Source organism: Petaurus breviceps, unplaced genomic scaffold (genome assembly GCF_028583685.1).
Source record: "Petaurus breviceps papuanus isolate PSGF00001 unplaced genomic scaffold, PetGlider_PUasm1.0 91133, whole genome shotgun sequence".
Lineage (NCBI taxonomy): Eukaryota > Metazoa > Chordata > Mammalia > Diprotodontia > Petauridae > Petaurus > Petaurus breviceps.
In genome coordinates this window covers 43,421,572-43,443,943 of record NW_027187419.1, presented here as the reverse complement: position 1 = coordinate 43,443,943, position 22,372 = coordinate 43,421,572, and the positions used below count along the sequence as shown (strand labels likewise).

The 22,372-nt window shown below is 35.0% G+C and overlaps 1 protein-coding gene across 6 annotated transcripts in view; it reads left to right on the top strand.

The window, feature by feature from the left end:
- ARHGAP32 (Rho GTPase activating protein 32) overlaps positions 1-22,372 on the top strand; it is a 423,257-nt gene that overhangs the window by 275,754 nt on the left and 125,131 nt on the right. For all 6 annotated transcript variants that reach the window (XM_069079883.1, XM_069079882.1, XM_069079885.1 and 3 more), the window contains 3 exons: positions 81-173; positions 6,470-6,592; positions 8,038-8,115. In XM_069079883.1, the coding sequence (XP_068935984.1) occupies positions 81-173; positions 6,470-6,592; positions 8,038-8,115 (294 nt within the window). The remainder of the gene's footprint in view (positions 1-80; positions 174-6,469; positions 6,593-8,037; positions 8,116-22,372) is intronic.

Genomic DNA, 22,372 nt, shown 5'->3' with positions numbered 1-22,372 from the left:
TATATGTTGTTACCAGTTATTTTACCATTTAGGAGAGAACTTTGTCTCAGAGTCATTCTGCTTGTTCTTTCTGTCAACAGTTGGTCACTCAGATGCTTGTGGCATACCTGTCACGCCTCTCAGCCATTGCAGGGAACAAGATCAATTGTGGACCTGCTCTTACCTGGATGGAGGTAACTGTCTAACCATATCCTCTATTTGAATTTTCTTTCATTTAAAATTGAATATATTTTTTGACTTGCTAAGTCAATTTTTTTAAAACAAGGATTAATGTTGAAAATTGTTTAGTTTCATGAGAAGCAAAAATTTTTGCTGAAATTTTTATTGTGATTGAGAGAAATGGTGTTTATTTGCATTGTCTTCCTATGATAGGTTTTTATATAGAAGTCTACAATTTTGATCTTTTTCTCTACTTTTAACAACACATGGAATGTACCATGTAGAATAGTACCACCACACAGAACCTTTCATAAAGTACTTTTGAAATTCACAATTTTTTTGTGTTCCTAATATATGCCACTAATGCTAAGTGCTGGGAACAAAAAGAAAAAAGTAAAATAATTCCTGACCTCTAGTCACTTTCATTCTAACTGGGAGATGAGATGCATGTACATGAATATTTAGAGAATATATACCAAAAAGGGGGCTTCAGGTAGAAAGAGGCATTTGAGCTGGGTTTTGAAAGAAACCAGGGATTCTAAAAGGCAAGAATGAAATACATTCTGTACCTGGGGGACAGGTAGGGAAGGGAAAATAGAGAATTCCATGTGTGAAACAACAAAGAAGCTAATATGACTTTTATATTTTATAGAAGGGTTGTCTATGAGAAAATAATTGAAAGAGAGAAAGTAGGAAAGTTGTAAAGAGCTTTACATGTCAAACAGAATAGTTTATATTACATATATATGTATATATGCTATTTTTGGAGGGGGGAAGGTAGGGCAATTGGAGTTAAGTGACTTGCCCAAGGTCACACAAGGTCACGTGTGTGTGTGTGTGTGTGTGTGTGTGTGTGTGTGTGTTAAGTGTCTGAAGCTGGATTTGAACTCAGGTCTTCCTGACTTCAGAACTGGTACTCTATTCACTGTGCCCCATAGCCGCCCCCTAGAATAGCTTATATTTGATCCTAGATGTAATAGGGAGCCATTGGGTTTCATGGGGAGGGGATGAATGGAGGAACATGGTTAGACCTGCACTAGAGGATATGATCACTTTGTTTGCCGTGTGGAGGATAGTTTGGAACAGGAAGATAGTTGAAACACAAATAGCAAATTGTAGTCTATTAGAATAGTCTGGATGAGAAGCGATGAGGGCCTGAGTGAGTCTGTGTGAGAGGGGTGGTGGGGACATACTCAAGAGATGTTGTAGAAATGAAAATGACAACATTTGGCCTTTCATTGGATAAATGGGGTGCAAAAGAATAAATAACTGATGATGCCTTGGAGGCTGTGGGTGATTAGAAGAATGGTGTTAGTTTTGATACTAACAAAGAAGTCAGAATGGATTAGGAGTAGAGAGGACAATAATGATTTCTCATGAGTTTGATATGCTTAGATGAATATGTTAAATATTCAATGGACAGTTGATGATGTTATACTTGAGCTCATAAGAGAGATCAGGGTTAGATGTAGATCTGAGATTCATCTTATACAGATGATAATTGAAGTTATAGGAGCTGATGAGATCACCACAAAAATGTAGAGAAAATAGATAATGCAGGCAACTGTGTGGACATTTACATTCTCATTTCAGGTAAATTCATTGAATTATGCACTTTACTCATCCAAAAGTAATTCTAACTCTTTAAAATAAAATGTAAATGTAAAATATTTCTATAATTAGTTATATTTCAAAAAAAGGGAGAAAAACAAAGTGAAAAAATTATTACTTCATTTTGTACTCAAAGTTCATCAGTTCTTTCTCTGGAGGTGGATAGGGTTTTTTCATCATGGGTCCTTTGAAATTGTTTGGATCATTCTATTGATAAGAACAGTTAAGTGTTTCATACTTTATTGTTCTTACAATATTACTGTTACTTTGTTCAGTTCTCCTAGTTCTGCTCACTTCACTTTGCATTAGTTCACGTAAGATTTCCCAGGTTTATCTGAAACTGTTCCACCATATAACTTCTTATAGCACAATCCACCACAATCATATTTGCTCAGCCATTCCCCAGTTGATGGGCATGCCCTCAATTTCCAATTCTTTGCCACCAAAAAAGAGCTGTTATAAATATTTTTGTATGAATATGTCATTTTCCTTTTTCTTTAATCTCTTTGGGATACAGATCTAGTAGTGGTATTTTTGGGTCAAAGGGTGTGGATAGCTTTTTGGGCATAGTTCCAATTTTTTCTTCAGAATGGTTGGACCAGTTCACAACCCCATTAACAATATGTTAGTGTCCTTATTTTTCTACACCCTCTCCAGTATTTCTCGATTGCCTTTTCTGTCATGTTAGCTAATCTGATAGGTGTGAAGTTATACCTCAGAGTTGTTTTAAATTTCATTTCTCTAAGCAGTAGTGGTTTAGAGCATTTTTTATGTGATTATGGATAGCTTTGATTTATTCTTCTGAAAGTTACTTGTTCATATCCTTTGCCTATTTATCAATTAGGAAATGGCCTTTATTTTTATAAACTTTGTTTAGTTCACTATATATTTGAGATATAAGGCCTTAATCAGAGAACCATATATTATTTTTTTTCCTTAGCTTACTGCTTTCCTAATTTTGGCTACATTGGTATTGTTTCTGCAAAATCTTTTTTATGTCATGTAATTAAAATTATCCATTTTACTTCCTGTGATCCTTTCTAACTCGTGTGGTTGTAAATTCTTCCCTTATCCATCAATCTGACAAGTAAATTTTTCCATCCTCCCTTAATTTATGAATGATATCACCCTTTATGTCTAAGTGTTGTACCCGTCCTAGTCTTATTTTGGTAGATATTCCAGCTCTTGCCGAATTTAAAGTTTGTCTTTCCATGTATGCTTATTTTTTCCCCAGTTTTTCTGAATTTCATATTAAAACTGTAGCTTATATGATTATTTCCAATTAGAATGGTAATTTTTTTTTTTGGTTTAGTCCTATGATTTTATTGATTTAGGGAACTCATAATAAGGAAATTACCTCTACCAGTGCAAACGGGGCAACTTTTCTGCAACATACAGCCTGAGAAGTTAAATGACTTCCTAGTGTTACACAGCCAGTATGTGCCATGATTGACTTTAGTAAATTAGGAAGTAAAATTAGTTGAAAGATGAATTTTCCCTTCAATTCAATAAACATTTATTAAATGTCTACTTATGCTAGACACTGTATGCTAAGTCCCTAGGGATACAAATAAGAAAAAGAAAGACAATACTTGCCCTCAAGGAGCTTAAAATCTAGTGGAAGAATCCAGGCTCAGACACTTAGCACCCACCCAGAAACACCTGGCCGTGTAACCTTGAGCAAGTTACTTAACCCCATTTGCTTAGGGGTGGCCAGGTGGCTCAGCAAGTAAAGAGCACCAGCTCCAGCGTCAGGATGACCTGGGGATTGAATCCAGGCTCAGATACTTAACACACCCAGAAATAACTGGCCATGTAACCTTGCGCAAGTTACTTAACCTACTGATTGCAACACACAAAAAGAAACTGGAAAGGGGGAGGCTGTCAGAGAGTAGCTGACACATGACAATCTTCTTTCACAGAAGTAGCTATCTTCAACTCCCCCCCTTTTCCCTCCCATGGTGTCCTTAATACAAATTTAAAAAAAAAGCAACACATGCAATGAAGAATTCATTTTATATTTTTATTCCTAGCTTATTTATTTAAATCATTAAATACCCATAAAACAGGTGTTTCCTTATACAAGGAGAACACAAAAAGAAGCATGAATATGTGTGTGTGTGTGTGAAACTGTACACATTTTCGTAGTTGTACTATTTGTTTTTCTCTTCTTTATATTTAAAAAAAATATTTCAGTGTGTCTTGGGGGTGGGGCCTTATTGCTAGCCTTTCCTTCCCCCAATTACAAACTAAGGTTGTAAGGTTTTAGATCTATAGACAACTCAATTATAAGAAATAGAAAATTCCACTTTTCTCCTCTTCCTCCTCCGGAAATTGGGATTAAGTGATTTGACCAAGGTCACAGGACTAGTAAGTATAAGATATCTGTGGCTGGATTTGCACTCAGGTCCTCCTGACTCCAGGGCCCGTGCTCTATACACTGTGCCACCTAGTTACCCCTTCTTCTAACTTTCTACGCTAATACAGTCTTCCTTTTACCCTCATTTATTTTCCCCCTCTTTACACCGTTAGAACAAAGCTATAAAGTACCCTCAGGTCTTTTTCTAAGTTCTCTCCCTCAATGATTTTTGAAGACATTACAGCTATGAAGGGACATGTGTCTTCACCATTAGAATGATAGTTTTACATCAGACAGCTCCTTTAAGTACTCAAATAAATGTTCTTATCTACATTTCTCTGGACAGCTCTTATCATCTTAAATACTTGGAAAATATTCTTCCATTAGAGAGCCATTCCCTGCTTGCCCACCCCTCCCCCATAAGATTATACTCCAATTTGCAGGGTATTGTTCTTGGTTGTAAACTTTTATCATTTGGCCTTTATAATACTGTATTTTAAAATCTCATGTGTTTTATGGTAGAACCTATCAGGTTTGTGTTATCCTGACTAGTTCCTTGGTATATTCCAAGAAAGTCCCCCTTTTTTGATTTTTGAAATATTTTTCCTTTGATATGGAATATAGATTTGGGCTTTGACATTTTGGGGACTTTTCTTTTGAAGTTCCTTTCAGGAGGTCATCTGTGTGTTCTTTATTCATTTTGCCATCTGGTTCTAATAGATCAGGGCAGTTTTGATTTATGATTTTTTAAAAATATAGTGTTCATGCTGCTTTTTAAAATCATGGTTTTCAGAGTTCAGTAATGCTTATAAATTATCTCTCTTTGACTGGACTTCCAGTCAGTTGTTTCTGATGTCATATATCTTAAACTTTCTTATTTATATACATATATATGTATATATATATATATATATATTTTTTTTCAGTCCTGTGATTGCTACTACCATTTTATACTGGCTTTAGAGCAGGGGTTGGGAACCTGCAGCCTCGAGGCCACATGGGCCTCTTGGTCCTAAAGTGCGGCCCTTTGACTGAATCCAAACTTCACGGAACAAATTCCCTTAATGAAAGGATTTGTTTTGTAAAACTTGGACTCTGTCAAAAGGCCTGTAGCCCAGGACCTAGAAGGCCATGTGTGGCCTTGAGGCTGCAGGTTCTCTACCCCTATTCTAGAGTATTATCAGGGCTTTCAGTGTCTCTTTCTTTGTTTTTGTTCTTCTCTCCCTGAAGGGAGGCTACATATGTTTCTTGGACATTATCTTTGAGGGTGATGTCTGTCTTGCATGTCCTGACACTGCATTTTCTGGAGCTCCCCTTTCTTGTGTCCTGAGAGCTTCTGTCTGACTTTGTGCAGTTATGGGATGGAAGAAGTCACTTACTCTAGTTTCTCATTAAATTTGTTGATCATTATTTATTCTGGTTTGAATTTTAGGTTTTTGCTGGAGTAAGTAGTATTATGCCTGTGTTCAGTAAACTGTCATCACAATAAGTTATTTCTTTTAAGAAAAAAGTTTGCTTAAAGCTTGTAGTATGGGGGTCAGCATTTTCTTTGGTCGATATTCATGGCAAAGGGAAGTGTGTAATTTTTTACTTTGTGATTTTCCTTCCCTTATGCCTAGTACAGTGCATGGATAAATATTTAATGAATGTTTGCTAACTGATTTATTGATTGGCAGATGACAGAAACATAATAAACATTTTAATATAGGCTATTAGTCATAAGGAATATTGATTGCCCTGACATTTATTGCTTTAAATTTAGAACATAGAAAAGTAGTTATAGTTTATAGTCTTGGCTAACTTAGGAACTCAAGAAATTTTTGTTTTGTTTTGTTTTTTGGAGGGGAGGATGTAGGGCAGTTGGGGTTAAGTGGCTTGCCCAAGGTCACATGGCTAGTAAGTGTTAAGTGTCTGAGAACAGATTTGAACTCAGTTCTTCCTGACACCAGGGCAGGTGCCCTATTCACTGCACCACCTAGCCACCCCGGTACTCAAGAAATTTTAAAAATATAAAATATAAAGTATCTAATCAACATTTATTTAGGATTTACAATGTGTCTAACACTATATATAATAACATAGTTATTTTAAAAATTAATCATCCCACAAACTCATGGTATATTTGACCTTAATTTTATTGTGTAAAGCTTTATTCACTTCTTCCTCTTTCAGTCTTTGATAAATTTAGTATCTGTTATTATTCTTAACAATTTTTTTCCTTAGAAACTTCTCATCTCTGTGTTCTCTCTGAATCAACTTGTAGAGTCCAATAATATACACACAAAAAATCACATGCCCTCAATGATCTCACATGACATTTTGCTCTCATTTCTTAAACAGATTGATAACAAGGGAAATCACCTGTTAGTTCATGAAGAATCCTCCATTAACACACCTGCTGTTGGTGCTGCCCACGTTATCAAGAGATATACTGCTCGTGCTCCTGATGAATTGTCTTTAGAGGTAATAATTGAATATACATGTACAAGTGAAATTCCCAGATACTGAAGTAAGATAAATTTAACTTTTCTCCAAAGCTGCTTGATATTAATAACAATTATTTTGATTCTTTGATTGTGACAGTTTTTGAGTGAAATAAGCTAAACTTTCACTTTTTGTAATTTAAGTCCCCCTTTTAGAGCCGGGTGGAGACAAAAACTTGTATTATAAAAATGCCAAGCATGTTAGCAAGCGTATTTTTTTCTCTGCAGTTTTGAATAAATCAAAAATTATTCTAATCTGTGTATTATAGATATATATTTAAATATATATTTATAGATATATTTAAATATATATTTATAGATATATTTACATTAGATGTATATTTGTGTGTGTGTGTGTGTGTGTGTGTGTGTGTGTGTGTGTGTGGACACACAGCTATATTAATTTAAATTCTGGCTTTGTTACTTACTATCTGTATGACCTTGGGAAAGTCTCTTAATCTCTTTGGTCTTCATTTTCTAAATTTGTAAAATGAAGGTGATTTGTAAAATGAGGTGATTGAACTAGATATCTCCCTTAGCCCTAAATCTATGAATTTATGGTTATTAGTTTTAGTACTTCAAATTATATTTTATTTAACTGTGTTATTTTTATCATGGAATAAGTTTATCTTTTAATTTTTAAGTGACAAATGTCATTCTATTAAAAATAAATGGTAAATATATTTTCTGTCAATTCTGTTATTCATCATTGGGGGAAGTCAACTGTTTCAGTGTGTTTTGAACCATTAGTTTAAATAATAGAATATTGTACTTGGTTTGCCAATTGGTTGGCCACCTGGGGTCTCTTCATCTTGGAACATTAAATATTTAGTGCTGTATTTACAACTTAATCACTTGAAAAAGCACTAATTTGGAGTCAGAAGTCCTGGCTCCACCTTACTAGGTGTGTGGCCTTGAACAAGTCATTTTCCTTATCTTTAAAATGGAGATGGTTATGATGATTAAACAAGATATATATGTAAACAGTTAGTAACCCCAAACATCATCTGAATGTAAGTTGTTAAACTGTTATTAGCAAAAATGAATCCGATCTTGATACCTCACTTGTCACCTTGCTCTAACCATATTGAAAACAAAATATGACTATACCAGGGACAAAATCTAAAATTCAGAGTAATTCTTGAATATGACTTTCTGTGATCACTTAATTAATGCACAAATTGAGTGAAATTCATTCAGCTCATTTAACTAATTGTTGACATCTTTTTATGCACCCAGTACAAAGTTGTATTTTGTAGGAAGCAGAACTCTAGTAAATTTTGGGATCCTTTAAAGGGAGACTTTCTTTAAAGAATAGTAAAATCAGAGCAGGGAATGATACTTTTCTCCATTCCAGTACTTAGGTTCAAATCCTAACCACAACAGTAGTTATGCATTTGATTTCCTTCAATTTTTATTTCATAGGTGGGAGACATTGTGTCAGTTATTGACATGCCACCAAAAGTATTGAGCACATGGTGGAGAGGCAAGCATGGATTTCAGGTAGGTGTCGGAAGGTTCAGGAAAAATTTCTTCTTTGAAGTTCTTGAGGAGGGGGTGGAGATAATTCACTATCATAACATATTTATGTAGTGTGCTTCTGTTAGCAAATCAAGGATCTTCAAACGATGTGCTTTGGTATCTGAAATTTTCTTAACAATCAGTAGAAAAAATATAGAAGCTATAGAGACACATGTAATCCAGGACTTGAAACCCTTACTCGGGTGTTCTTGCCTTCTAGGTTTCTAAGAGAGACAAGCTTTGACATCTTGTTCCTTTTAGTCCATCTTGGTTGTACTTTGCTGTCTAGTTATGAAGGGACTATACACAGTTTAAATCCAGTTCGCCTATCCCCCACCTTGCTTGGCTATTTAAGCCCTAGCTAGGATTGTGGTGTGGTTGAAAACAGCATCACAGACTTTGCATTGGAAGAAACTTTAGAGGTGGCCATCTGCTTCAACATTCCATAAAAATGGACATCCATCTGCTACTTGAAAAACCTCAGATGTGAAAATGAACTCACTATCTCCCACAGCAGCCATTTACACTTCTGGAAAACTCTTAATGTTATGAACTTGCCTTACACTCAGCCCAAATCTACCTTTCTTAGAGTATAATACAGGAACCTAAATTTCAAGTTGGAAAAGACCTTAAGGTTATCAAGCCCAAGTTTTTCATTTGACAGTTAAGAAAACTGAGGCCCAGGGAGATTAAGTGACTCGCCCAGATTGCTGGGTAGCTACTAATTTTCTAAGACAGGATTCAAACCCGAGTTTTCCTGAGTACAGATGTAGCATTCTGTAAACTCAAATATGTCCTTTTTTGTGCCTTCACAGGCCAAGAAGAACAAGTCTAAATTCTTTTCTGCTTGATAACTACAATATTTAAAGTCAACTATTGTGTCCTCCTCAATCTCCTTAAATCCTTCAATGGATTCATGATCTCATCAATATGGGCACCACCTCCAAGGGTTCAGACATAATCCATACTCACCTTGCCCTGTGAAATTCTTTTCAATGCTCTTTTAAATTCCGCATAAAAGATTGATACTCACTCAGCATTAGAGGTTTTCTTCTAGATCTTTTAACATTTGAGTACCAGTGCAATACTCCGTTATCTATCATTGTCCATTATCTTTCACTCTTGCTATATGAGTAGCCTAATTCTTTTTCAAATTAAAGTTTACCCAGTTTTTTTACACTACTTTATGTGTAGAGGTTATCATTGGCAATATTATATAGTCTGCTTTTCCCCCAATATGCATTTCTCCTTTGCTGTTTGGGCCACTCATAATTTTTATACCTTGGAGATTGTAATTTAGAGCCATATATGGCATTACCAAGAGAATATTGCTGACTTTTTTAAAATGCATTTTTGTGTCCAAGAACAACTTGGGATCATTGAAACCCATTGCTCAGATGCATTTAGTTCAGTCTCTTCAACTTGTTCATTTCTGGGTCCACCTCAGTGTTCCTGCGCCTTTGAAGAATATATTTACTGATATACTAATGTAGTGTCCTGACCATTGAGCAGCGTATTATTTTCTTAGCATTAGGCATACTTCATTTACATGTATTATCAGTTTTTTAAAGGGAGATATTAAAAGGTCTTTACATTTATTCCTATGAAACTGTAGCTTATTAGATTTAGCTCATCATTCTAGATCTTTTATGATACTGATTGTCACCTAGCAGGTTCACAGTGACTCCAGAGGAGAAAGTGAGGCTGGTGACTTTTCCTAGCCCTACCTCACTAAAATCCAATTCATTTGCATGTCATGGCATCACCTCCCTGATGTCATGTTCTTCTTTGAGAATGAAGGACAAATAGCAGCAACAGCACGATGTTCATTGTCATCCCCAGCTTTGTGCCCTATGTGAATTTGGGTAGCATGTCTTCATCCAAGTCATTGATAATAATAATCAATAGCAATAGGCCTAGAACAGATTCCTGTGGCAGTCTTATTTCCATGTTGGTATTCATTGAAAACGCTTCTTTGGGTTTGGCCATTCATCCAGTTCATAACTGTATTCTTACATATCCCACATCTCTGTATCAAAATGTCAAATGTTTTGCTAAAGTCCATGAGAACTAGGCTTATACCCTGTTATACCTGAAAGACCCCTCAACTGCTACTGCTGCCATGGATTCATATTGACAGGATTAGAATTTTGACCAACCCTGTTCACTTCCAGAAATTTTGTTAAAAGAATCTTTGTTTCCAGATGATGAATTAACCTGGGATATTATGTTATGCTAATACTGTGAAAACATGTCTTTAAGTGCATTCATACTTAATTCTTTTCTTCTTATAAGTCACAAAGGTGGATGCACTTGTGATTCCTTGTTACTGAACAATAAATTGTCCCACATAGTTTTCCTTTGCTCCCTTATGTTAATAGTTCTCTTTAACACTTGATGTGAGTAATTTTCCTTTTTGTGATTGATTTCAGGAAGGCTGATTTAGTTTTTTTGATATTGTTTAGAAACATTAAAAGGCATTTTTGCTATTTTATATAGCCTAAATACATATCTATACAATTTTCAGAATAATAATAAGGCTAATTAGGTCTTGTTATCTCTGATCACCATTTATTGACATTATTAATAAGCATCACTTCAAAGAGACAAATTTACAATTTAAAAACTGGTATGTAGAGGGATTTATTTTTTTTAGCTTGACTTTTTTTGTAGCACAAGAACCTACCCCTAGTCCATAGTACCATTTGACATAATAGCTAAATAATATCTTTATTAAAATATTTATAGAGGATCCTCTGAAAACCTTGTGAAGCCCTGTTATACTGTCTGTGTCCTGTTGTGACTTAAATCACAAAAGTTTTCTAAGAAATCTATATAAATTTATTGATTTATAATATATATCTGTCAATTATAACTATTCTGATTATATTGTTGACTTTGAACTGCGGGGGAAATCCCAGCCTGTATTTTCATATATGTAGGAAATTCCCAATATGGAGACTCCTTAACATAATACACATCTATAATTTCACTATAACTTAGTCTTGAAAAGTTGTTAAGTTAAATGACTTGTTCATGGTCACAAACCAAGAGATAAGACTTTAACCTAGTTGTCCCTGACTAGTAGTGACCCTTTATCCACATTACTTCTCTAAAATTCGACATATCTCCATTTTTTAAATACAGAATGCCCTTCATTTAGAAACAGTTAATATATATTTATTTAAAATTAATTTTAGCCATCATATTCTTTATTAATAAAAGAGGCATCTAAATTTGACATGGTTGGAAATATAAAATTCTATCCCTTATCAAAGAATTTCCATATTTCAACTATTTTTACTTAGTTCTTTTGTGAAAAAAAAATTTATTGCTTCTTTTTTTAATGCAAAACAGAAGAGGGTGTTTTTCAGTTACTCTATGATTCATGCTAATGGAACGAACCTATACCATAATGAAATCCAAATAAATGATTTAAAAAATCCCACTAAGATTTGCTTGTGTTGTGATTTTTATTTTGGAATAGAAGATTTACTTTTCTAACTTTATTTTGCTTAGTTTAATATGAGAATTACTGTGTACTACCTAGATAGGCAATATAGCATAATGGTTAAATATTAAACTTAGAGTCAGGAATACCTTCAGCTCCAAGTACTTGCTCTCTCACCTGAATTGCCTAAGTCCCTGAAAGGACCTCTACCCTCTCCACCCCTGCCATAGAGGCCAAAGCCCTATGGGCCTTGAAAATCCGTCTAAAATCTTCCCTTAATGATGAACAAACCCCTCCTCCAATCATACCCTCCCTTTCCAGTAATTCTGAAGCCTCTCAGCTATCATTCAAGTCCCCTTTTCCATTTCATTCCTCTCACCCCCTGCCACCACCATGTCCCACTCCAAAGCTACTCAATTACTTCACAGGTGACAAATTTGTTTTCATCTTAAATTCTTTCTTTTCTCACACCTTCCATCTTCTGGCAATCACTGAGATATGCCTCCCTGCTAATAACATAGCATCCCTGGCAACCTCCCAGCACTAACTGCATTTTCACTCCTTCCTCCTAGACTCAACTCATTGAGGTCGGGGAATTGGAATATTCCTTGCTCCCCACTTCTAGGTTCTCCGTCTATCAACATCACTTAGTAAACTTTCTTCCTTTGAGGTTCATTTAGTCTGTATCTATCACTCAATCAAAATATAGTAACCTTTTGTCTACCAAAAAACAGAAACTTCCCCTCTTTCTCAATGAGTTCATTGTCTAGCTCAGTCTTACTCTCCTTTATTCAACTCCTCATCCTAGAGTACTTCAAAATATATTTTGATACTCCTTCAGACACCCTAAATTTACAGTTTAGTAATTTTACTCATTTCTCGTGACCTACTCCTCCATGCCACTTCAGCTTTATACAAAGATAGTTATACTCTTGATCTTTTCATTACCCACAAACACACTACCTCCATGCTTAAGCATTCTGAAATTCCCTTATCTCTTTGTGGTCTATTGGTTTTTCACTTCTTGCTCACCTTTCTCATACTAAATCATATTCTTCTTCCATATCATGACCTCTAATCCCTCAAACCCTCACTTCTCTCTCAGTCTATCATCATCTCTTTACTAGTCACTCTCCTTTCCCTATCTGGACCCCTTGGTGAACTGGTTTAACTTTACACTGTCCTCTTCTTTTGTGACCCTGTCCCCCTTGTCATATTGCTGATTATAAGCTTCAGCTTTGGATCATTCTCATCGTCTCCTGCACATGAATTACTGAATGGAGGTAGAGAATATTATGCAATTCTTCTGACTGGGTCCAGTACAGATCTACATTACATTATTTCAACTGGACTTTCATTGCTGCTAGACAATCCTTCTACATCTCTTTTGTCAGCTCACTATTTCACTCTCCACAGTGGTTCTTCCAAATCTTTTCTTCCTTCCTCAAACTTCTTATGATTCCCTTTCCCCTATCCACTCAGCTGAGGACTTCATCTCGTATTTTACTAAAATTATTGAAGCCATTTGCCACGAAGCCCTCTTTTCCCATCCTCTTCATTTCACATTACCCATATGCTCTGTGCCACTATCTCTTCCACTTTCACCTCAATTTCATATGAAAAGATGATTCTTCTCCTTCACAAGGCTAAACCCTCTGCATGTGGGATTCATTCCATTTTATCCCATCTTCTTCTCCAAGAGATTGGCCTCTCCTATTATCTCCACTTTCCCTTATCTTTATTTTCTCCCTATCTACTGGCTACTTCCCAACTTCTTATAGACATACTCATGTATCCCCCATCAAAAATCTCTCGATCCATCCATCCCTTCTTTTGTTCTATGTCTTTAAATTTCTGAAGAAGGAACGACTGAACTCCTTGAAAATGGTTTGTATAAGAGGTACCTTAATTTCCTTTTACTCTCTTCATCATTCTGTAGTCTGTCTTCCAGCTTCATCATTCAAACAAAACTTGTCTGCAAAGTTACTTATACTTTATGAATTGCCAGATTTAATGTACCCTTTTCAGACATCAACCTTTTAGGTTTATCTTGCAGCCTTTGACATTGTTCCTCACCGTCTTCTCCTGGATCCTCTTCTCTCCAGGTTTTCATGACCCTGTTCTCTCCTGGCTTTCTCCCCGCCTGTTTGACAGCTCATCCTCACTATTCTTTACTGGATCTTCATCCATTTCATGCTCACCAATCGTGCAAGTCCCACAGGGCTTGTCTTTGGCTCTCTTCTCTTCTCCCTCTATGCTAATGATTCTCAAATGTACTTATCCTTTCCTAACTAACCATTCTGATAACCTCCAGCTTTACATCTCTGCCTATTTGATAACCCAAACTGTATGTCTCATAAAAATAGTGAACTCACCATGTTTGAAAATGCTCTCATTTTTCTTCCCCAAACCTTCCTCTCTGCCAATTTTTTCTGTTTTTCTTGGGAGAACTGCCATCTTCCCTGTCCTTTGGGTTTCCAAATCAGGTGTCATCCTGGATTCCTCACTATCTCTCACTCTACATGTTAAGTCTGCTTCCAAGGTCAGTTGATTTCGCCTTTGCACTCTCTCATATGCACCCCCTTCTCTCATCTTTTACTGTCATCACCCTGCTACCTGCTCTTATCACTTCATGACTGAACTTTTCCAAAAGCTCATTGGTTGTTCTGCCTACTACAAATCTTTTATCTCTCTAGTCTGTCCTGAACTAAGCTGCCAAAGTGATCTTCCTGAAGCACAGGTCTAACCTTGACTCTCCCTGCCTCATGACTCCCCATTACTTCCAGGATCAATTGTAAAATTCTGTTTGGCATTCAGAGCCCTTTATAACAGCTCTCCATGCCCAAGTGTCTAGTATTCTTACTTCCATCCCTTGACATACTCTGCACTCTAGTAACATTGTCTTCTTTGTTGTTCTTGAATAAGATACTTGATCCCCAGGCTCTTGGGTATTTTTTACTGGCTATTCCTTATTCCTGGATTCTTCTGTTTCCTCATCTCAGCCTCCTGGATTTACTGGCTTCTCTTAATTCTCTTTTAACCTGCTACTTTCCAAAGTATACCTTTCATAATCCCTCTCAATTCTGGTACCTTCCTTTTGTTGATTATTTTCAATTTATCCTGTATATAGTTTTTTTGATGTCTTCTTAATTAGACTGTGAACTTCTGGAGAACAGAAAATGTCTTTTTCCTTTTTTTTGTATCTCTAGTATTTTTATAGTGTATCCCTAGTACTGTTATAGTGTCTGGCTTGTAGTAGGTGGTTAATGTATATTGAAAGATTGACTGAACTAGCTTTGTGACTAGGGGCAAGCTTTTTAACCTCTTTGCCTCAGGTAAGTTTCCAAGGTTTTAGTAATAGTAGAATTGAAATGTTAGACTAGGATGAAAAATGTTTTATGCCTACATCTTATAAGAATGTAAGCCATATGCAGGTTATTAGGGCTTGGTTATGTATGACAGCCACTTTATTATGTGTTTTATAATTGAAACACCAATATCATAAAGATATATCAGTCACAGAATGTTAATGTTAATGTACAGTTAATGTGATAATCTTGGTAACTTTTGGAAGTTCATAAGCTAAGACACAATCTTAGGAATGCTGAGGTCAAATTTCTAGCAGAATTCAAGATTTTTAAACAAACAAACAAACAAACAAATAACATCTGTTTCTTTGTTACTGATCCTGTGCATTGTTGGTAACCAATTCTGGAAGAGGCATGGCCATACTGCAAAGAAAGTATGAAATCTGTATCTATTTTTGTTGCTTGATTTTTGTGCAATCTTAGGCAAAGTATTTAAGTTCTCTTTATAGCAGTTTTTACATTTATAGAGGGAGGTGTGGAACTTATAAAACATTATTCTGGCACTTCCTAGGAATGCTATGAAAATGAATGAGGTATGAATTCTAAGGTATGTTGACCTTCAATGCAGAAAGCACTATTATTAAATTTTGTGTCTTCATCAGGATAAATAGACTACATGCTAGAAAAGAACTCCTGTTTAGTCATATTAGCTATATTGTTATAACCATATACAAAATTAATTAAAAAATTTAAAAACCCAAGTGATTTTAGAGGAGAAAAATTACACTGGTTGCTTATATATATGCCTGCATGTATTGTGAAAATATGTATATATGAGATATTTATATACACACACATAAACATTAAATATAAAATAAATTTATCTCTGTAGTTAAAAGACTATTTTGTATCTTCATTGTTTGTCTGAAGCAGCTAAAATAAAGGATGCTTATATTGATAATCCCATTCTTTATTTTATAGATCTGCTTATATTTCTGTAATGCAGGTTTCTGAAAAATTACAGAGGTAAATTTAATTATTGAAAATACTTATATTTGCATAGTTGATGTTAGAGATCATATTTACATAGCTCTTAAATCTTACAGGATATGTGATATATGTTATCTGATTTGAACTTCATAAGTTTGTGGGGTAGGAACTCTTGTTTCCATCATTTTATAGATAAGGAAACTGAGGTTTGATGAGAATTAGTGACTTGTGTAGGGTTACAAAGTAAACAAGTTTATGAGACAGGATTTATATCCTGGTCTTCCTGTCTCCAAGTCTAGCATTTTGTCAATTATATGAAACTGACTCACATCATATTCAAAATACCCCATTGTCATAATGGTTATTATTATTTATTATTTTAAATTTTCATTGTCACTAGTGTTATGTAAAAATGGTCTTTGAATAACAAATTCATTATGTTGCTGTAATTTTTTCATATTTAAAGTTCTATAGATATCCTCTGTAGGCTTTCAGCCAGGATAATAGGAATTATGTTTATCTCATTTTATTGCCACTTGGTTTTGAACTTCTCTGTTATCTCTGTTTTGAAAGTTTTCTTGTCCATGTATCTTGGAGGTTATGAGTTTTTGATGGAAAAGCATCTATTTAAAATGTTTCTTAAGTTTTTATGGATCAGTATTATGTCCAGTAATTGAGGGTGACAGTTCTTTGTGTGATAGTGATATAGTTCCAGTACAACTTACTGATTGATTTCTTGAGGATATTTGGAGATCTTTATTATTAACATGATGGTTGTTATGGATCTGATTTTACAAAAGAACTGTGTTTTGGGGTACAGTCTATTCAAATAAGTGAAAATAAGGATTGAAATAATTTAGAAATACGCTTAATTCCAAAGCTTATGCTGTTATTATTCTTATAAATCTAAACTTATTGTTATTATTATTATTGGTATGCCAACATAGAACTTTAAGGTAATTCTACAGTGCATCCTTTTATGAAGGAATGAATACCCAGCCCCCCCAATTTAGGTATTTTATTTTTTAAAATGCTGGTAGCGGAAACACATATGTAGTTCTAGTTTTGTAACATGCATTTTTTTTAACCTTAGGAAAGTCAATTTCTCCAAGACTTAATTTACACATTCACAAAATGAGGGAGTTGAAATAGATATTTTCTTTTTAAAAGGACATATTTGTTCTCTCTTTATGCATTATATTTTCAGATACAGTTCATAAATGCATGAAACATCCCACTTTAGAATTTATACAGAACTTTTTAATTATCAGAAGCCCATGAATTTGTGGGAAAGTTTGGGACTCTTACTACTTTTTACCTTCTCACCAATTAGAAAATTTAATCTGAGGTAGCACAGCAAGTAAGAACACCGGCTCCAGTGTCGGGATGGATGACCTGGGGATCAAATCTGGGCTCAGACACTTAGCACCCACCCAGAAACACCTGGCCATGTAACCTTGAGCAAGTTACTTAACCCCAATTGCTTAGGGGCGGCCAGGTGGCTCAGCAGATGAGAGCACCGGCTCCAGTGTCGGGATGACCTGGGGATCAAATCTGGGCTCAGATACTTATCACCACACCCAGAAATAACTGGCCATGTAACCTTGAGCAAGTTACTTAACCCCAATTGCTTAAAAAAAAAAAATTTAATCTGTTGTTAGTTATTACCACACCCAAGGATAAACAGAGAAGGAGAAGGTAAAACTTAAAAGGGCTTTTAAAATTTTCTTTTTGTTAGGAGCTTTCATTTTAAGAAGGAACAAATATTTTTGGAGTATAGGTGATTTAAATGACCAAAGGCATTGCCTTTAAGAAATGTTAAAATCTCCTAAAAGAATTCCAAACTAAAGTAATTAATAAACTTACATAAATTAACCTAAGAAATATAGTGTATCCCCTAAATTTGCTGATTTTGTGAACCCATGTGACTATCTTGTTTCTGTTCTTGCTGTCAGCTAGATTTTCTGACTCTTTCCACTAATCCTACCAAACTCTGGCATTGGCAAATGTTGGACAGAGATCCACATTTCTTTAGACTCTACCATGAACAAGAGATTTATCCATGAAGACAGAAGGACTGGTTGGCTCTATACACTTAAAATAATTCTGTGAATATTTTTCTTTTCCAAAAGTTTTGTGAGTGGGAAGTGTAACATGAACTCAGCTACAGAAATAAACATTTTACTCTGAAATTTAGTATCTTCCTTGTGTTCCGAAGCAATATATTAAGACTTCTACCTTTATTTTGGGACTTTCATAATTTTGTTTTAATTAGCTTTCAAAATATTTTTTTTCAGAAAGTTGAAAAATTATAGAACAAACATTGTCCGATATATGTACATGTTCCTAAACCACTGTGAATACTATTGTTAACTTCTCTGGATTCTTTATATTTTTAGACATAAGACAAAATATTAATGAAAATAATTTCATGTGTAATTTATACAATCACCTCTGTGTTATTCAGATTCTAATAACTGGAAAATCTGTGCTCATTGCTATTCTTACTTTAATCTGCTCATTTCTACTACATGAATAAAAAAAAGGAAGGAGGACAAGTTAGCAATTTGGGGCATTTTGTTAGGGTCTCTGACTAATGTGAAAATTGGAGAAGTGACAAAGATAAATCTAATAATGAAGATGAAGTATAGATTGTCCATTACAATTTCTTCCTTTGCTGTCTCAATCATAACAATCAAGAGTTAACTTAAATAACATGGACAGAAATTTCCTTGTGGGCAATAAAATTCTGCTTTTTTAATGTGTTTAACATAGTTCCACAAATGATCTAAATTCAGTGGGCTACTTCATTTGGGAGATGTAATATATAGCATAGTGGAAAGAATACAGGACTTGGTTGGAATAAGAAGGTGTGAGTCCTTGTTCTTCTACAAACTAGCTGTACATTCTTTGGGCAAATCATTTAACCTCTCTGCAGTTCACTTTCTTCCTCTGTAAAATGAGACAATTGTTTTAGATTGTCCCATACTGCTTTCATAGGCCATGATTCTAAGAAAACTATCCCTTTTTAAATTTTAATATGGAATAAAGCAAAAGTGTCTTTGAATGAACTTTATTTTTAAGTCTTCTACCAATATACATGAATCTAGAAGGGCAAAACTCATACCTTCACATATTCAAAACAATTTGCAATTAAATGATTCATATAAATAGGAAATGTAATTTATAATATATATTTATGAAGTTATAGCATGTCCAAGAGAAGTTATAGCATGTCCATCTTATGTAATGCCTCCCCCAAATCATGAATATTTTGGTAGTAATTTTATGAACTATAGAGTGATTTCCATACCTGTGATATATGTCATGAGAAGTATTGTTTTTATTATGTTTTATTTGATATTACTTAGCACACTTAGCTGTTGTGAAATTTAGCCTTTAAAATAAACTATTGAAAAACTGTCCCTTGCAATGAATGGTTTCTAGACACAATTTCATATAAATCACAGGCATTATAGTTATGCCATCAAAAGAATTTGGGGAATACACACACATACATGTACATACACATATACATATATGCACACACATATACATATACACACGTGTGTATACATATATATTCTGTGGTCTAAATCTAAAATCACCTTTAAGATTATTAGGCAGAAGTGAAGTTCAAACATGGAAATGAAAATACAGGCATCTCTGTTGTGTTTTCCGACAAAGTGCTTCACTCCTCCTTCCTTCTGGTATAGGTTCTCAAAAGCTATGGACAGTTGAATACAAACTCTTATGGTTTCTGCTTATTGGAAAAGCATGGCAAAAGATTATGCCTTCTTTTTGAGAGCTATTCCAATTAAGTATAGAGAGGCTCATCATCAGAGATTTAGATACTAGGTCATGAATTTTTTGCCTTATGGCAGTCCATGAAATTAGCTGAAATTCAGTATATACTTTAGTCCTTTTTGGAACCCTTTTGCTTTGGCCCTATTGATGAGAGATTAACTAGAAAAAGGGTAGTGGATGTTTTGAATCATATAGAACTATTAGACCATCAACAAAAATGCATTTGACAATTGAAACATTACTGAAGGAATTGAGCCATTATCTATAGTGATATCCTTGCTATAAATTAGAAGACACCAGGGGAGGCTAGGTAGCAAGGTGAGTAGAGCTCCAGTCCTGGAGTCAGGAGGACCTGAGTTCAAATCTAACCTCAGACACTTAACATTTACTAGCCGTGTGTCCTTGGGCAAATTACTTCATCCCAAATGCCCTGTCCTCCCCCCTCCAAAAATAAAAAAAAAAGACACAAAGACATTACTGCTAAATGAAATGAGAAGAATTTCTTTAGATTGGTCAATACATGACATAATAGAGTTGGTTGCATTACATGCAGAAAAGACCAAAAGAAAATTTAATTGATTATTTATTTATGTAACTTTGCACTATTCACAATGAACATAAGTAAACATACTACCAAAAAAATCTGACAGAATTTGAACGTCGGAAATTTTCTCAGCAGCATCTAGTCCAACCCATATACTGTCTTCACTCTAACTTCCTTGACTCACAGTAGTCCAGCCTTTGTGTGAAGATCTCTACAAGGGCTAAGAAAATTTAATAGACATATAAATATGTGATAACAGCCATATAAATATAACACTCGGTAGAACTTGGTAAGGGCAAAGGAGTCAGCTGCGTAGGAATGGTGAGTCATATAATAAGGAGGAAAACCAGGTCATGACATCCTAGAGAGAAAAGAGTTTCAAGGAGAAAAGAATGATTGACAGTGTCAGAGGTCAAGAAAGGTGATGGAGGAAAGACCATTAGATTTGGCATTTGAGAACATTGCTAGTTCTGGACAGATGAATAATGAGGTTAGAAACCCTACTGCTGAGAATTAAGAAGGGAGTGAGAAGAAAGTGGAAGGATTGATTGTAGATGGCCTTCTGATGGAATTTAGCCACAAAGGGGGAGGAAAAATATAAGTAATGATAAGTAGCAGGAGTGGATGAATTCAGTGAGGTTTTTTTTTTTTTGAAGAGGAAAGAGACATGAGCATATTTGTAAGAAGTAGGGAAGCAGAGAGATTGAAGATAAGAGAGGGTGCAGTCTTCTGGGAGAGGCAAGATGGAATAGAAGTTCTTGGGCACAGATAGAGATCTTATCTTTGCAATGAGGAAGGCCAGCACTTCATGTGAGATTAGCGAAAGAGGATGTAGAGGTTGAAGGCATCTGAATGATGTGAAATAAAGAGGGTGAAAGGGAGCTTTCAGAGGAAAGCCTTTTTATTTTTCATTTTGGAGTGGGGAAGGCAGGGCAATTGGGGTTAAGTCACATGGCTAGTTCTGAGGCTGGATTTGAACTCAGGTCCTCCTGACTCTAGGACTGATGCTCTATTCACTGCGCCACCTAGCCACCCCTGAAAGCCTTTTTTTTTTTAAAGTGAAAAAGGAAGTAGTGTCAGTTCTTAACTAACAGTATGGGAATAGAGGGAGCCTATAAGATGTTTGAGGAGGGATTAAAAGATTTGTGAAAGCTACTGTGGTAAATTGGTAGTGAGTGAAATGTAAAAGGATTGCCCTACTCTACTGGGGATGCAATTGGGAATCTGTAAAGAATTTGTAGTGTACCAGTCAGCACAGGTTAGTGTCATTGTATTCATATGGTTCCTGGGTTTATCTTGCTAGCTAAGACTCCCAAGTATTTTATTATAGTTTTCAGATATTTTAAAATGGAATTTCTCTTTCTGTCTTTTGTTGCTGGACATTGTTAGTAGTACATAGAAATGCTGATGGCTTATGTGAGCTTATTTTATATTCTGCTACTTTGCTAAAGTTAATTATTTCAACTAATTTTTTAATTAATTCTCTAGAATTCTCCAAGTATACCATCATATCAAAGACTGATAGTTTTATTTCCTTTTTGCCTATTTTAATTCCTCCAATTTCTTTTTCTTCTCTCATTGCTAAAAATCAACATTTCTAGTACAATGTTTAATAGTGGTCATAATAGTCATCCTTGCTTTGCTGCTGATCTTATTGGGAGGACTTCTAGTTTACCCCAGTTACAGATAATGCTAGCTTATGGTTTTAGATAGGTATTATTTATTTTAAGAAAGGGTCCATTTATTCCTATGCTTTCTAGTATTTTTAATAGGAATGAGTGTCATAGTTTGTCAAAAGCCTTTTCTGCATCTATTGACATAATCATTTGATTTTTTTTTGTTTTTGTTGCTGATATGTTATGCTGATAGTTTTCTTAATATCAAACCAGTGTTCTTCTTTTGAACAACAGATTGTAGGATTCAGGCTTTTGATTCACTCTGCTCTCTTCTTCTGTTTTATGGGTGAGTTCATTCCAGTACAATCACAGTTATGATTACTAACAGTGTATTTCTCTCTATCCTGCTTTTTCTCCCTGTTTATCTTTCTTTCTCTCTCCTTATTTAGTCTGTCCCTCCTTAAAAGTGTTTTGCTTCTGACCACCACCTCCCACAATCCACCCTCCCTTCTGTTAGCTTCAT